This window comes from Condylostylus longicornis, unplaced genomic scaffold (genome assembly GCF_029603195.1).
Source record: "Condylostylus longicornis isolate FDR11 unplaced genomic scaffold, ASM2960319v2 ptg000286l, whole genome shotgun sequence".
NCBI classification, from domain to species: domain Eukaryota; kingdom Metazoa; phylum Arthropoda; class Insecta; order Diptera; family Dolichopodidae; genus Condylostylus; species Condylostylus longicornis.
Window position 1 is genome coordinate 137,192 of NW_026578250.1, and position 19,360 is coordinate 156,551.

Below are 19,360 nucleotides of genomic sequence, written 5' to 3' on the forward strand. Positions count from 1 at the left end.
AAAAATGACGAAAATATAACACAAAACAAAAATCATTATAATCACAATTATAAAAATGAACATCAACGTGAAATAAATGAAAATCATCAGTATAATATAGAATTTAATAGTAATTATAACAATGATAATAATTATGACATAAGTGATTATAATAATGATTTTTATAATAATAATGATAATAATAATAACAATGGTTATTATAATATAAATTTAAATGAAAATATTGATTATGATGACAATTCAAATAACCAAAAAATTATTAATGATAAATTAATAATAAATAACTATGATCATAATAATAACAATAACAATAATAATAATAATAATATGTATAATAATAATAATAACTATATTAAATGCCCAAAATGTAGTAGTAGTTCGGAAAATAATAAAATACATGTTAGTCAAGAACAATTAACTGAATTACGTATTGATTTTGTTAAACGTCAAATATTAAAAAAATTACGTTTAAAAAATCCACCACATGTTACAGCTGTTGATTATTTACCTCAACCAATTACCGAAATGGAATATAATAATGTTAAATCAAAAGAAGAGCTTGATGATTATTACGCAAGGACTAGTAAAAAATATATAATATTAGAACGTGGTAAGTGTTTTTTTTGCTTTAAATATATTATTTTTACTTGCACCAAAAAGAATTGTTTTTTTTTCATTTTTATTGTAATATGATTATTAAATAGAGTTTATAGTTCAGTTTTCAAATGATTCATAAAACTCTTTCTAAATCGATTAACTAGCCTGTCGTACCTACATATCTACACAATCAAAGTTATATTATTTTTTATTATCTAGAACATATTAGATTCTAATTTTAAGCTGTTCTAATACACAGTTCAATTTATAATACACTGTTACAAGTCGTAAACTGAATTGTATATTAATACTATACCGCACACATTGAAATTAGGGAACTTTTTTAGCTTGGCAACTATTCTATATAATTATGTTGTGAATTTGATTAAAAAATTTTAAATTTAATGAAAAATTTTCAAAATATTTTCCATTTTTCGACGTTATTCATTTGGTAGTTCATTTTTACACGTACATAGATTATTATTACAAACGTATTTCCCTAGAAGAAAATGTAAACCTAACTCTCTCCCTCTAAAAGTTATAGCCCCTCAAAAACCTATAAATGTTACAGGAGTCTGAATTTTTAGCAGCTTTTAGATATAAGTAAATAGTTTATTTCGTTAGAAGAAAATTTTTTTCCACCTTCACCCATTTTGAAGTGGTCGTCTCTTGAAATTTAGAAAATTTCCATTTTTGGCACATTATAATTCCGAAACTGCAAGCTTTTCCAAATTTCTGTAAATGTAAAAAGGTAGTGGTAAATTCCATGGCATTGAAAAATATAATTATTTTTCTTAACTTACGCAATTAATCCTTAAATTCGAGTATTGTGTTAACGATTCATTCACTTTTATTTTTTTTACTTCATCCTAAACATATGCAATCTGACCATTGGTGCAGTGGTTATGGCACCGGTCCTTTAACCGAAGGGTCTCGGGTTCAAACCCCGGTCAGGTCACTATAAAAATTATATTCAATATTATTATAACTTAATATACAATACTAATAAATATTATACAAGTAATTTTCAAATATTCGTAATATTCGATATTAAAAAAAACTAAGAAAAATAAACAGTAAATATAAATAACCTCAAATAATTTATATAAATAAAAAAACTACGGCAGGCTAGTCACCTACCTAGTTAAACTCTATGACGCTATGAAACTATTGTATGAGAAATCATGCACTAGCCCTATGCTCCTTCTAGGAGTGAACAAAGGAAAAAAAAAAAAAAAAAAAAAAAAACGTATGCAATATTCGAAATATCTCAGTATACAAATGAAATTGTTTAACTTAACTACCGTAAAAGCTAGATTGTTTTTAATTAGGATGTTAATAGCTAGATTGTATTTTCTTTTGTTCAAGGAAAAGAGCTACTTAATAAACCATTGCTTTGATGCAACTTTATTTAATTTGGTCATATTATAATTATTGCGTTTATTAAATAATATCCTATGCAAATTTATATTACAATAATATTAAAATGACTGCAATATTAAAGAGATAAAATTTAGTTTCTTTTGTTCTTTTTGTTTTCTGATTTATTGTACAAAAAAAATCTACATAAAAATAATGCTCTTTAAGAACGTTTCAATCTTTTCAAATGTAACAGTTTGAAAACATTAGCAAATTTCTAATTACAATTCTCTAAATAGAGTAATCACTCAGAAATTATTACTCAATGTTTGTGCTGAATAATCTGCCTTTTATATATGTTCAACTGTACTGTGTATGGCATTCCACAATGTGGTTTGTGTTAATGAAAGTTTTAAAAAAATATTTTTGTATTCAATTGAGAATTTGAACAAATGAAAAATATTTTGACAATTCATTCTTTGTTTTTTTGATTCATTGATCATTTTTATATAAAAAGTAAATTCAAAAATTTTTTGTCTTTATTTTATTTGTGTAAAATCAAAAATTTTAATTGAAATATTAAAATGTTTTAAAAAAGGAATCTGTTGATTTAATGTTTCATTGTATTTTATTAGCTATCAACTTATTTTAAAATATAGTACAACTTCTATAAATTAAATATGTTTAGTGTTAGGAAATAATACTCATATACCATATTCTATATACACTCAATATTATATTCATCCAGTTTGAATATACAATATGTTAAGATATTAACAAAATAGATGTTAATAAATAGATGTGAGGACATAATTTTTGTATGAGGTGATCTTTATCAATGTTATCCGTTACTGAGCTGAAGAGAGTTTTAAATAGAATTCGGTATTTTTTTTTCAATTTAGAAAAAACATTCATATTTTGTGTGACTTTTCCATACTTTGTCGTACCGTTAATATTTAATTATTTCAACTAATTTCTATTTAACGATTATATTTTATTGATTTTTATTATTAAAAATATACAAATTTCTTTTACATTAATTACGCAGTATATACATATACATATAAACATATCAAATTAAGAAAAGTTTAAATATACAGCAACTTCTGTTAGGTATAGTATTCGCTCATATGTGTCTATATATATGTGTGCGTATGTATTTTGTACATTATGTGTGTACATATATTTATTGTAGTATTTGCAAGATGAATTTTTTTTAAGTGCGCTTAATGTTATCGCAGTTTTGAAGAAAACAAAATAAAATTGTTTTTTTTTTTTTTAAATTCATTAATAATATAAAGTTCCACCCGCATTTAAAAAAACAATGAGAGAACAAAAAAAATATTTAACTTTTAAGATTTCATTTAATATAATAATAAATAATATAATATAGATATTCAATTTTCTGTTACTTTTCTTCTCAATAGCACTCAGTATTACCCTTCTTCTCCTCTTTTCTTCAGTAAATTTATGATTATTTTAATAACTTAAAGTTAAAGTCCAAAACCGATATTTATATTAAAAAGTTTTTCTTTATTTAAAGTGAATGCTTAAAACTTTTATTACATTTTACACATACACGCACCTGATGAAATTTACAAATTAAAAAAAAAAAAATCTGATGTGGTCAGCACATAACCGACCGCATTGTGTATTGTCTAGTTAAATGAAAGTGTTACAGAATATTATAAAAATGTCTGTTAAATACTTCTTTCCAATTTTTAGGACATTAGTAAGTATAGTTAACATACTTAGAAAAATGTAAATTTGGCTCTTAGTAGAGTTTCGCTTTGTGCTACCCGAATTCCCTGAAATGCTCGCCAGTTAGTTTGGGTAACAACCAGAACTCAAATATCAAATTTCAAGAAATTCCATCAATTTGTTCTGTGGATATGGTGAAAAATGTAAAATCGGCCCGCAAATCAGTTTTCGAGCCCTGATCTTTCCAAAAAAGTTATATGTTCATTGCTTTAATATGAGGAATTCATATATTAAATTTCAATGAAATCGGTTGATTATTTCTCTTTATATACACAAAAATGTATATTTGGCCCGCAGTAAACGTCTAGTTGCCGATGCCTGATTTCTTCCAAAACATACGAATTTTTGCGGACGGTCGAGCTGAGCTGATATATAAAATTTCAAGTAAATCGGTTGAATACTTTCTTCAAAATGTTCAAAAATGTAAAACAGGCCCGCTAAAAAGTGCAGTTCCCGAGGCCTGATATATACCAAAAGTTGATCGATCCGTGCCATGGTGGAAACAAACTTACATATAAAATTTCATCTAAATCGGTTCAGCCGAACTTGTGATACACGCGTGCACACACAGACCGACAGACCGACAGGTTGCTAAAAATAGTTTATTTACACTTCCCTACTATGGAGAAGTACGTTCCCACCGAAAACTCGATATGCAAAATTTGTTGCCATCACATAACCTACCTATTGTTTACACAATACGGTCGGTAAAAATAGCTTAAAATTAAAATCAACGAATCAAATAACACAAAAAAATAATTATATAGAATAGAGAATATGTTGCAATCTTAATTATCACATGAGACGCTTAGCGCATTTGTGGCCTCTACTCGTAAAACTAACAGTTCAAATAAATTTTGGTCGAAATATGTGTTTAGATTTTTAGCAAATTTTAAAAAACCAAAATACTTATGTATAATATTAGTAATTATTTCACAGAGTGAAAAAGGAGTGCAAAAAAAGTTCCGTTTTTGTATTTTCAAGTAGTGATTCTTTATTCCATTTATTATAATTAACAAGTTTTATTAAGGCTATAATAACTAATTTTAGCAAAAAAGTTTGATAGGTCATTAATGTGTTGAATACCTTACACATATATGTGAACTTATACAATAATTAAGAATATTGAACATCAAAATAAATTTTTTTCACTTTTTTCAAAAATTTTTTGGAAAAGTGCTAAAAATTATTTAACAAAACTAATAAACATATTTTAACACACAATTCAGTTTAATAGTAGTTAAGTATAGTATAACTGATTAATATTTTTAACTACCCTTTATATGTAATTTAATGAATTTAGCAAATTAATTTTTGAATTATATTTCTTTATTAACGTATACAGGGTGTTTCACATAAAGTGGCAAATTATTTACTTCATTATTTCAGGCAAATTTATAAAGTGCAAATTATATTGTTTTACAAGCTTTTTATTTTTGATTTTATTTTGTTTGCAATAAATTTGATCTGTGCCACAGTTTACCATATAAAGCGCGTCAAAGCCCAAATTTTCGGTTTTTTTTTCGATTTTTTTTTTTAAATACTCAAAATTTTACGAAAATTTGTTTTAGTATTTTTTTTCTATGCGCCACTAAGTATTTGAAATTTCATACATTTCATAGAAATTTCTTATTATACATACTAAACTAAAAAATATTTGTTAATGTTGTGTTTGTACTATTGAATTATCTGAGATTATATGTCATCTTATGCGAAACATTTTGCTACATTGAACAAAAACATGATAGGTAATTCAGGAACTTAGATTATATTTGTAAATCACATAAGATTAAAATAAATTCATGTTCAGTGGTTTCAACTGGCACTATATGATTATTAATTATATTATATTAAATTACTATTATTAAGTTAATATTGTTATATTTAATAAAATTTTAATTTTATAAACCCCTATAAATAATGACAATTATCTCTGAATATATTTTCTCTCTATTATTATTATATTTTTATTAATTATAAAAATATAATGAAAGTATATTTAAAATTTTCAGAAAATACTATATCTGTACACAATTTGGTTTAAGAGTTATAATTGCTTAATTATATATTTATAATAGTATTACTGGAATTTTTAGGTCAAAATACTTTTAATATTTTTATATCTAAGGACTTTCACCTTTTCTGTTTTTACCTTGATTGTTTTCTATTTATTATATATTTATATTTTCTTTGTATTTTTACCCACATAATATAAAATTTCTATTTTGTGTTTGTATTGACCTTTTTTTCATCGTGTAAAATGAGTTTTTTTTAATTTTGAATCAAAGTATAGCAACAAAATATATATACAAATATAGTAATGTGAAAGAAAACAAAATTTTAGATCCTGATCAATAATCAGTTTTGTTTTTTCAATGTTTTCAAAAATTTTTTAAATAAATAAAAAAACAATAAATAAAAAAAATAATCATTATTATTTTGTAGAAAAAATTTAAAATAAAAAAAATATCTCAATTCCGAAAAATATTTTAATTATGATTAATGGTGGAACACACAAAAAAAATAAAGTTTTATAAGAGAGCGATAACTCATTCGAATTTTTTGTCATATTGGTTTTTTTAAATTACTTCCATATTTTGATTTTAAGTATAATTTTTAATTATAAATAATGTGTATATATGTATATATATTTATATATTCATATATATAAATACCTATATATATATATATATATATACATATATATATATAATTAGGTAAAAATTTATATAATTATATAATTTAAGATTAAATAAGACAATAAATTTAACATTTATTGTATTAATAAATTGTATTTAAGTACGTATGGATCTGTTACTTCAGAAAAACATTAACACTATATTCTGTTATACAATTGCACTATTACTACTCATAAGCTGATTTGTATATTAGTTCTGTATCATGGTAATTTCAAAATTAGCATGTATAAAAAAACACAGTCCCTTTTCAGTGGTTTCGCATATATATTTAATGCGCAATTAACCGTAATTCATGTATGATTAATTCCGCTTTTTTATTATAAATATCAAAAAAAAAGTAAAATAATAAATAATGTTGTTTCGGGAAACGCTTATATACATATATTTCAAATTTTTTTTTCTCATCTTATTAAGCTTATATTTTGTTCTAACGAAATTTTCACATTATGAGACAATCAATATATAGGTATTTGTAATCATTATTCATATAAGAAATTATTATTAAAAAAATTATAATTGAAAGAATATAAATAAGGAAATAAAAAAATTAAATAATGAATAAATCATTGATCTTTTCTAAAATCCATGAAAATTATAATTTTAAAACACAAAAAAAAAAATTTGAATTATTTATGAAAAACATCTTTTATATTTTTATAGCATTAATCAAAAAAGCAGTTATAAATATTTAATGAAACAAAAAATTAATTATACAAATATAAAAAACTAAAACAAAACAATATGGCGTACAAATATTTTAGTTCGATAAAATTTTCGACAAATTTCTTGACTTCAAAAATGCAGTCCAGTACTGTATTTTCTACATAATTCAGCAATTACAACTCACAAGATGAATTGTATTCGTATATTAATGTTCATTGACCTATGTTTGCTACATGTATATTTTAAAAAAAAACTCACAAAAATCTGATGTGATCAGCTCATAACCGAATGCAATGTTTATTTAACACTTCTTTACCATTTTAAGGACATTAATAAGCTTTTAGTTAGCATACCTAGAAAAATGTGAATTTGACTCTTATTGAAATTTTATTTTGTGCCGTCCGAATTATAATAAAAGTTCGTCAGTAACTTCTTCAATAAATTTTTATATTTGGCAAGAGTTTGGGTTCTAATTATTGTAACACAAAGAAAAGTGTTGTTTAAGTATATACTCTTATAAGGCGAATGTTATTAAAAAATAGTATTGATACATTCAGTAATAACAATATTTTGTTACGCTTTTTATTACTCATTTCCGTGAGATCAAATTTTTTTCGAGATTTATTTATTATTGTTTTTAAACATGTTAATGTTGGACATTTTAAATAACGTAAAAATTATACAGCGTAAAATTTATCCACAATCAATAAATATACGTTAAAAATTTCGGAACTTAATAGAAGAGCTGGAATAATTGTAGCTGACGTTAAAAGTAATGCAATAAATTTGAAACTAACATAACGAATTCAAAGTGTTTTAAAACAAAGAAATCAGTGAAACAGGTACTATAGGAAATAAACAAGCATTAATAGAGCTTACTGTGGAAACCGAAGTCAATATGATGAAAATGCAAAAGTAATTTTTCACAGTCGAGATAAGCTTTAAAAGTTAGTTTTTATAAATTCGGTAGAATTGCCTAACTCTAATTGTTCATAATCATAAAGCTGCTATCAGATTATGCACTAATCGCCTGTTTTTATACTAGTACGAACATATATTCGAAGGGTATACTAAATTTGACCTACCGTTTGTAATGCTAAGAAATAATGGTCTGAGATATAGACTCAATTATGTGTTTTTGATCAGTGTCGAATTTTGAGTCGACATAGCTTTGTCTATCCGTCCGTCAGTCCGTCCCAACAAATTGTTAATAAGTTCATCAAATTTTCACAAATGATTTATTATAGTAAATGCCAGAACCCTATTTAAATTGGATATGATCGAGGTACTGGTTCGGGTAGCTGCCATACAACTTCAAAATTTATTTGGTTATGTTCCAGAAATTATGGAAGCTATAGTATTTAAATTTCGCACAAACGAATATATTATTAGAGCCATTGTGTTTGGTAAAAGTCATTGAAATTGTTTGACTCTTTGTGGTAGCTCCCATACAACTTGAAAAGTTATTGTGCTATATGTTTAAAACGGTTAAATCTACAGTACCGAAAATTTTACATAAATTAATATGGTTATACGGCAACTTAGATTATACGCGCATAGGATAACAAATTCATACGGGTATCACAGAGTTGACATGGTCAACTCTATTTTTTCTCGTTTTAATTATCTTTTGTTAAAAAAAATTAGATCAAATAACTTTATAACTTTTTTCAAAATTTATTTAAAAGTTTTAAATTGATTTATCTCGAAATCACTTAAATAGACTTATATCGTTTGTGCTTGTTACTCCTTAATTATAAGCTGAATATGTTTGCACTATGCGAGGAAAGCAGCATTTTTTGAATTTATTCAAAATTGTCTATGATACTCGTATATGCACCTATAATCCTGAGAATAGAAAAATTATGATATTTGCATTTAAAAAAAAAATTCAAACAAATAAGAAAGTTTATATAGGGGTAACTAGTATCAAAATAGATTAATATACACAAAAGAAAATTTACATTGTTTAAATCGGTCATGTATACGATAACTAAAATTTTCTGATACTTCGCAAATATAAAAAATTTTATAACCACCCTGATTCAGAGCCTATCGTATTGATTAGTATAATTAAATTATTAAAATATTATTTATTGTAATATTATTAAAATTGAATTTTATACAACGATGTTATTGCATTTTAAGGCAATTCAAGAAAAAAAATTACAAAAAAAAAAAGAACTACATACTCGTATTATAAATAAAACGTGTAAAAATTTTTGAAAACAAATAATTAAAATTTTTTCTACTTTTCTTATTTTTTTTAATAGAATACAAGGAATGTGCGTTTATAAATAAAAATCCTGCAATTTGTTTTTTATTTAAAATTGATGATGTTGATACAGATAATATGGATGTTAATCAAGCTGTTTTATGGGTTTATATTAAGCCAAAAAATAATAATGATGAAATGAAGCAAACACTTGTTGTATCAGAATTTGAAAGGCAAATGAGCTCAAGATATTTACCAAAAGTTAAACCAATTGCTATAAAATCTGTTGATATTGTTGGTAAGTAATTTTTTTTTAATTAATTATTAATTAATATAAAGTTTCGATTAAATTATTTTTGTTTTGTTTTCTACTATATTTTTCTTTTACTTTTTTAAGTGAGAATCAATATTTATAATTTCTGCAATAAAAATTTTTAAAGTATATGCAATTAGTTTAGCAATGAAAACTGAAAATTAAAGGATTACATATATTCAGGCGAAATTCAAAGTAGAAAAGTATAACTAAGTGGTATATAAAATTGGGCTGTTATTTTCATAATGTACCTACAATTTTTTTTTTGTTATTATTCTTTTTCTTTTTTTCCTTCATCTTTTTCTTTTGTTTCAGTAAAAAATGTTTAAAATTTTTTTTTTTACTTTTTTAAGAATCACGCTTTATTTGCATGATCATTTTATTATAAAAGCAATGAAAAAACAAAAATAAAAACAAAATATAAAAATCCTACCGAATATTTCAGAAAATGTTTATTTATGGTTTTATTTTTATGATTATAAAATATGAAATTCTTATTTTTGTTGTTTTTCTTGTTGCAACGTTTTACGATTTTGTGTATCCCAGAAAGGTCGGCTTGCAGCTGATTCTTATCGTCAGAGTCGGCCCTGTAGGCACGATCGTCAGGGGAGGGTGAAATTTTTCACGGTGATACCTAAAATTAATTGAAACATTTACTTACATGTGTATTCCTTGCGCAATGTGTATTGTCTATTGCAATGTTTATTGAATATTATAAAAATGCCTGTTAAATACTTCCTTCCAATTTTTAGGACGTAAGTAAGCTTTTAGTTAACAAAACAAACTCACATATAAAACTTCATGAAAATCGATTTAGCCGAACCTGGAATACACGCGTGTACAGACAGACACGGACAGGACCGCCAGACCGACAATCTATTGATTAAAAAATACAATAGAAATCGAAAAAATAAAAATGAAATGAGCTTTCATATAGGAATTTTCTATTTAGTAAATTTAAAATACTAAAAAGAAAATTTAATTTAAAATTACAAATTTATAAAATATTTTTTAGATTAAAATTGAAATTATAATTTCTTAATTAATATGTTTATAATAAGCATTTCATGTTCATCTGACCATTGGTGCAATGGTTATGGCACCGGCCCTTATATTTATTTAATATAAATAAAAAAAAAAAACTACGGTAGACTAGTCACCTACCTAGCTAACTCTCTATGACTATAGAAACTAGAGCATCATAGATATCATGCACTAGCCCTATACTCCTCCTAGGAGTGAAGAAGGAAAAAAAAAAAAGCATTTCATGTTCTCGCCTAAAATTATGCACTCATTTTCAATTTGTTTTACAAATTATTGTGAATTTCGAAATATCTGATTGAAAAAAAAGGCATATCTATTAAATCAAAAGATCTTTAACAAAGCAAAAACACTTTATGAATTTCAATTAATTCACAATATCAAATAAGACTTTGATATATGCATATGATAAGAATATCATATATGCACATGATGTATTTTTAAATAAATTTTCAAAAATTTAAATAACAATATTTTGTAAAATTGCCTTCTTTTAAACTATATTAACTAATAAGATTTGATTTAAAAAAAATTATTTAATGTGTTTATAAAACAAAATAACTTTTATTTTATTTTATTTATTTTAAATAACAGAAGGGTGGATTAAAATTGACATAGCATGGCCAATTAAAAAATGGGTTGGTACTCATGAATTAAGTCATTTAATACATATAACATGTAACTCATGCGAATTAGATACAAAAGATGGTATAATTGCATTAGAAAAAGAATATCAACCATTTATTGTAATTGATACGCAATATAGAAGACAAAGATCACGTCAAAAACGTAGTGTTAATTGTAGTGCTGATGTTAAAGAATGTTGTCGTGAAAAGTTATATATATCATTCAAAGAAATTGGTTGGGGTGATTGGATAATATCACCAACTGGTTATAATGCATATTTTTGTCGTGGATCATGTAATTCAATAGCAAGTATTGCATCGAGTAATAATCATCATTCATTAATAATTAAGGTAATTTATATAAATCAGAATATGACGCTTATATAATAATTTTTACATTAAAGACAATTCGTGATTTCAAAATTACTATATAACAGTGTAATGCTATATTATACAAGATGTGTTGCATAAAGTGGCAAATCATTTCAGGGATTCTCTGATCAATTTCCAGCAAAAAATTCGGTGGGGGATGGGTACAGAAATACTTGTGTAAGAGCTACAGCCTGTGGTAAATAAGGTAGCAGATTTTTGTTGCATATAAATAAATGCTTATATGCTTCAAAACCATTTAACATAGAATAATTATCGGGGGCTAATTTCTCAGGCGCTTGAGTGCTATTTATTTTCGGTCCTACAGTCAATTTGATTTGAACCATAGTTTTCGAGGTTAAACTCGTCAAAATCAAAATTTTTTTTTTTTTAATTTTTTTTTTAAACTCGAAATTTCTCGAAATATGTATAAATGTATAAAATACGCATTTTTTCGCAAGTCTTTTAAACACATTTAACACAATTTACTGGCAAAACTATGAGAGATAGAGGAGAATATTATATGATTTACTTTTAGCTCTCATAGTAGCGCATCGAAAAAACCAAAAAATAATACAAATTTTCAAGAAATTTCAAGTTATTTAAAAAAAATTTAAAAAAAAGCCAAAAATTCTGACTTTTACAAGTTTTATCTCGAACACTATGGTTCAAATCAAATTCACTGTAGACCGAAAAATAAAGAGCTGTGAAACCTGCCTGATTAATTGCCTGTGAAACCTGTCCCCGATGATCACTCTATGTCACATTGTTCCGGAATTATAAGCATTTAATTATATGTAGAAAAGATCTGGTAACCCTTTTTTCAACCGATACAGCTTTTTGCTGGAAATTGATTAGAGTCATTTCTGAAATTATTTGCCACCTTATGCGAAACGCTCTGCATATAGAAGTTATAAATTACAACTAATGAACTGAATTCTGTATTATATATAGATATAGAATTTTGAAATCAGAGAATTTTTATAATATTCTTATTTCATTGATATACTCGAATACAAACATGATTAATACATATTAACTTGATTTCCATTTCAGACATTAAAAGATAAATTTGATCGACCACTAGAACTAATACCATGTTGTACAGCTAAACAATTTTCACAATTGGAATTACTATTTCGGGATAGTAATAATACGATAACACAAAAATTTTTACCAAATATGATAGTAGAATCGTGTGGATGTATGTAATTCTATTAATTTACCATATATTCATACTAAAATCTATGACAATATTATATAAAATGTAAACATAGTAGCTAGAAATAAATTATAACCCAGCTAGAAATAAATTATGACATTAAAAATTAAATAAAAAATTCCTCTCGAAAAGCATAGTTCAATCTATATTTTGCTACAAAATTCAGTAATTACAACTTAGTGCTAAACCTAATTGAATGCAGCAATTACTGTTTACACATTATACAATTATTGCTGGAAAATATGGTAGAGATTTGTACCAAATGCCAAGCGCAATTAAATTTCCTTCTTAATTTCACCACCGCACGCTTGGAATTAAAAATTCGAGCCCAGTACAATTAGCGCAAACGTATTTCGACAGTATACATTTAAATAGATGAAATCAATTTTTTTTGCAAACTGCATGCCGCATACTACGTCCATTTAAGTTAGCATTTATACAGTTTGTGCTTCACATATATATATGTGAAAAAATGGGTTACTGCAATTTCGAAAGTGAATGTTGTAAAAGATTAAGTATAATTAAAAATTCTAGCTCTATGTGCTGTTTTTTTTTGTTTCCTTTAATTCTAAATTGAAATTTTAAATAATACAAAAAGTAAACAGGTACAAAATTTTTTTATTTATTTATTTTTTCTTTTTGTATTAATTGTTTTTGTCATTATTAAAAAACCTTATATTTTGTTTTTATTTTCATATTTTGAATTAATAAATAAAATATTTTGAATACTATATATTGAAATTATTTTAAAGTTTAAATATATAAGAATATAGTTATAGTAATAAATAAATTAATGTGTTTTAATTTATTTTTATAATAAATAGTTCTTTTTTTCAAAGTTTTTGCATAATATTAATATATATATATAATTATAATATTAATACATACATACATACATAGTATGCGTCTACATAACATGTACCTTTATGTATACTTAATTATTAATTTATTATAGGAATAACGTCTAATGTATCTAACAACAATTGGAATATTTACCCTTATTGTACTCTTTTTAGCCCGTTTTTTAACTTGAAGCACTTTCACAAAGTTTTTAGTCCCTATTTCAAGAGCTGCAAGATATCACATCATACTCGAAAACAGTAAACTCAGCATTATATTATTAAAAATTATGAATGTAATTTATAATATGCAGTAAAATAGTAACAATATTAGCGTGATCTTACAAAAGTTTTATTTTTAAATCTCAGTGCATGCTTTACATAAACTCAGAAAAAGCTATTTCGGGGAATCATTTATCTGTGTTTTATCAATTTTCGAAGGCAATATTATTGACATTTAGGATGCAAATAACTATTAGCGTATCTGCCTATATTCGACGAGCTTTTGAGATAGCAAAAATAGCCCTTTCCGGAATTTTTCAGGTTTTTAAATGTAAGCATGAGTTAAATAAAATTATGTTAAAATAATTTAACTTGAAGCACTTTCACAAAGCTTTTAGTCCCTTTTTTCAAGAGCTGCAAGATATCACATCATACTCGAAAACAGTAAACTCAGCTTTATATTATTAAAAATTATGAATGTAATTTATAATATGCAGTAAAATAGAAACAATATTAGCGTTATCTTACAAAAGTTTTATTTTTAAATCTCAGTGCATGCTTTACATAAACTCAGAAAAAGCTATTTCGGGGAATCATTTATCTGTGTTTTATCAATTTTCGAAGGCAATATTATTGACATTTAGGCTGCAAATAACTAGTAGCGTATCTGCCTATATTCGACGAGCTTTTGAGATAGCAAAAATAGTCCTTTCCGGAATTTTTCAGGTTTTTAAATGTAAGCATGAGTTAAAAAAAATTATATTCCTAAAATTGAATTAGATTATTAAGAGTGTATTAGTTTTTTTCTATAGCAACAGTTATTTCGCACAATAATATTATAAAAATCAAACTCAGAAATCGTTTACTATCCACAGCTGTGCTAATTACGTAAAAGATTTTTTAAAAAATTAAAAGGCATTTCAAATATTGTGTACATAATTGAAACTAATTGAATTTGACCCTTTTTGGCCCTGTTTAAACCCGTACGAACGTATGTTCAAACAAAATTCGACAAGTGAATATATTATTACGGCCATTGTGTTTGGTAAAAGTCATTGATATTTCTTCAGTCCTTCTGGTACCTTCCATACAACTTGAAAAATTATTTGGCTATATCTTAAAAACTGTTCAACTTATAGTACTGAAATTTTGCAGAATATGATAATGTGAGATATCATGAGCACTTGTGATAGCTGCCATACAACTCCAAAAGGTACTTTGGCATTTTCTCAGAAATTATTGGAGCTATAACATAAAAATTTAGTAAAAACAAGTGTATTATTAGGGCTGATGTGTGTGATAAATCTTGAAATTTCTTGACTCCTTGTGGTGGCTGCTATACAACTTCAATAGTAGTTTGGAATCTTAAATATAATAGAAAACACTGTACTGAATTTTTATATAAATAAATATGATAATACGCCAACTTAAAGTCATAGTCTGTCCGATAGTCAGCTATGGTATATTTACTGGCAAATAGGATATCAAATCGATTTAAAAAGAAAATTTGACTATAAAAAAAAAATTATAATTTATATGTATATAATTTGAAAAAGACAAATAATATTAAAAAAAAAATTTAATTTTTAATTAGTAATTTTCATTACATTTATTGTAATATAAACTATGAATTTTTTATTTTTATTTCAATTTTGTCTTTAAAAATTTAAAACAATTATTTCTTACAAATATACATACATACACACGTATCGGTAATACGCATTTGTTTTACAAATTGCTTAATTTCTATACCTCGTCTACATTGCGGCTTGACGTGAAATCAGCTCGAAACTGAAGCTGCGTTTTTACTATGTTAGCTTAAAAGCCCGAAAACGACGTTTACAGTGGAGTCCGCTTATAGTCACACAAAAAATTTCATAAAAATGTGTGACTATAAGCATCATATGCCTATAAGCGTCAGTGGAAAAAAAAAAATTTATAAATAAAACTCAAAACTTTATTATTTTTTTTTAATTTAATTTTAAATTAAGTACTTATATGATTATGTACATAAATAAAAATCGTCTTTTTGAATTACAAATTAAATTAATGACAAATTTTTGTTGTGGAAATAATGTACCTATGTATGTACATACACAAAAGTGACAGAAAAAAATATTTAAGTTACAATATTTGCCACTACAAATTCGACAACAAATATTGTAATTAAACTATTTGCCGTAAAGTAGGTAGTAAAACTACTTACCGCTTTAAGAAAAAAAGGCGTTCGGAGTATGTGACTATAAGCGACGTCAAATATATGAATTAAGCAATATGGTTCACAAAAAATACGATCCAATAACCGTATGTGACTATAAACGTTTGTGACTATAAACAAATGAAAATACATGAAAATATAATAAAAAAGATGTTGACAACGAAATTGTTGACTGTAACCGAATTATGACTATAAACAGTAGTGACTATAAGCGGATTCCACTGTAGCTATTAAATTTTAAATCATTATTAGTATTTCAAGTCAAGTAAGCGACTTGAGTGAAGCCGGCTTCAGATCAGGTAACGTTTATATAGACTTATGTTTATTAATCTATATAAACGTTATATCTATATTAAACTTTTAGCAGTCATACAAACGGGTTACATATGTACATATTACTACATCATATTGTGTATCTACCTTGAAAAGGTTTGTACCGTATAACAAAGTATGAAATTTTAAATTTATAATTATTACTTTCATACATTCAAATATTTTTACCTATCTTTTATGAAATAAAAAATAAAATATGAAAAATACATTTTGTTGATATCAAAATAAAAATAAAATTTTTATCTAATTTAATTTTATTTTATTTCAGTTCGATATTTTTGATACATTTGTTTGTTTACAATATTTTGTTTTTTTCTTACCTACATAACTCTTATTACCATCTTTTTTTCAAGAAAAATGGAATATTTTAAGATTTTGGAAGTGACAAGCAAACGAAAAATAATGGAATGGAACGAGTCGAACTACTTCTTAGCTAGATATATTTTGGTTGAAAATAAGCAAAAAATAGGTTGGTGTACAGTGATTTCACAATATGACTTATTGCTTTGCTGCCTCCAATATTTACTTTGCTCCTTTTATAAAATCAATCAAAGTAAAAAAAAAATTTATTGTTAATAACAATTATTCGTTACACAGAACAAAAAACCTGTTTCAACAACTTGTTTTTATTAATTAGCAAATTTGCATATTAACAAACTCATTCATTTAATTTAAATACAGTCATTTGATATATTTGTTTATACAAAATGTCATATCTGTTTTTGTTTATCTAGAAATTGACAAACAGCTTAACAATCAAATATGTTCCAGTTCCACTAAGTTCCGCTCTTCAAATTTACACCTACAACAACTAAATTAAAATTTCATGTAATGTGGAGCTGTTGTCGTCATCATTCTCATTGAGCGTCGAGGTTTTCTAATCCATTGTTTTAAAAAGTATTCTTCGACGCCCAATGAAATAAATAAATATATTAATGAGTTTATGTTTATTTGCAAATTAATAAAAATAAGTTGTTGATACGGCTATTATGCTTTGTGTAACGAATAATTGTTATTAAAAATAGATTTTTTTTCACTTAATTAATTTTAAAAAAGTAGCAAGAAATATTGGAAGCCATACTGTGAAATCAGTGATCACTAACATATTCTTTGCTTATATTGAACTGATCTTTGAATTTCGTGGTTCCCATTGAGTGTTGTTTCGCCGACACCAGCTGATTACGTTGTAATTTTCGTTTTCATTGAACATCGAGGGATATATTAAAGGAAGGACCGCCTTGAAAAAATAATGAAGTAAATTTTTGTCAGTTTTCTCTTTCTTTGCTCCAAGCATTGTCAAAGTTTCCAGTAGTTGGAGCGTATTTATTTTATTTATTTATTTGGCCTCTGTCATAAAATATGTATAACTTTTAAGAAAGGAAATTTAAAATATTTTTTTAAAGTAAAAGCTAAAAAATATTTTAAAATCTATTTTTATTTGAAATATCTGTAAAAAAAAACAAATTTAAGCAAAACACATTAATTTTATTTTCTCTTTGAATAAATTTATTTTATAAATAGAAATTACATATATGTATTTCTGTATTACACAAAGATGCCCTTGAACTGAATATTTTTTTTTGTTATTTTGTACTTTATTTTGTATGTATATATTTGTGATATTTAGTATATATCAACTTTTTGTTGATGACGATGATATTAGCAAAACATTTATCCTTGTGGGACGTTGTTGCAATTCAAATGCAATGTTGCATTAGTGAATTTAAGATACAAAACAGCTAAATATTTTTTAACAAATTTTGATTAATATTTTGGCACATACATATATTGTCGTATACTTCCGCATTTATTAATTGAGCTTCACAAACTTATTTCATCAAAAAAAGGAAAAATGAATTTAAGATATATTTAATAAATTTTATAAACTGTAAAGCATACTATGGAATTTATCTCTAGGGCATTCTTTGGCATAAATAAATGAAATTCTAAAACAATATATTTTATAAATCATTCGAACTAACATTTTATTCATATCATCACCGTCTATCACAACTATCACATCACCGTCTTTATATTGTACTTCTTTGTTGACCAAATTTTCGCTCTGTAAAGGGAAATATTAACAAAACAATTCACATTAAAAAATTAGACCACATAATTTACCTCATAATTTCTATATTTTAATTTCTATTTATATTTCATAATTTCAAGGAAAACTGTAATTATATAAGAAAAAAAAGTTTATTTTAAATATCGTACGTATGGTATTTTATATGAAATAAACTCATTTTGCTTAAAAAATATCCAGTGCTAGTAAAATTATGTTATCCGAAGTAGTTTTAATTTAAAACAAAAAAAAAAAATTGTGTATAATGCTTTCAATATTAAAGATTTAATATTAAGATTCCTCCTATGAGATTGTTTTTCAGTTGTAAAATATTGAACATTATATTATCATTTTTGCATATACTTCGAGATTTACACATATCCTGAAAGCTTTTCAGACTTCATGTTCATATACAGCTGACCATTGATGCAGTGGTTATGGCATCGGTTCTTTAACCGAAGGGTCTCGGGTTCAAACCCCGGTCTGGTCAATATAAAAAAAATTATATTCAATAATATAACTTAATATACAATATTAATAAATATATTATACAAGTAATTTTCATATATTCATAATATTCAATATTAAAAAACTTAAAAAATAAACAGTATGTAAATGTTAACTTAACTTAAATATTTATTATAAAGAAAAAAAATACGGCAGGCTAGTCACCTACCTAATTAAAACTCTATGACGTTATGAAACTAGGGCATAATATCATGCACTAGTCCTATACTCCTCCTAAAAGGGACCTGGAAAAAATAATATAAAACAGACTAGCAACAAAAAAACCTAATCTAAAATTTGAAATAAAC

General features: G+C 25.0%; 1 protein-coding gene across 1 annotated transcript; it reads left to right on the top strand.

The window, feature by feature from the left end:
- Positions 1-279: 279 nt before the first annotated feature.
- On the top strand, positions 280-13,454 carry LOC129616763 (inhibin beta A chain). The gene is made up of 4 exons (XM_055532333.1): positions 280-610; positions 9,353-9,592; positions 11,243-11,625; positions 12,700-13,454. Exons 1-4 carry the CDS (start codon positions 328-330, stop codon positions 12,853-12,855), a joined length of 1,062 nt encoding a protein of 353 aa, XP_055388308.1. The 5' UTR covers positions 280-327; the 3' UTR covers positions 12,856-13,454.
- Positions 13,455-19,360: the final 5,906 nt, after the last annotated feature.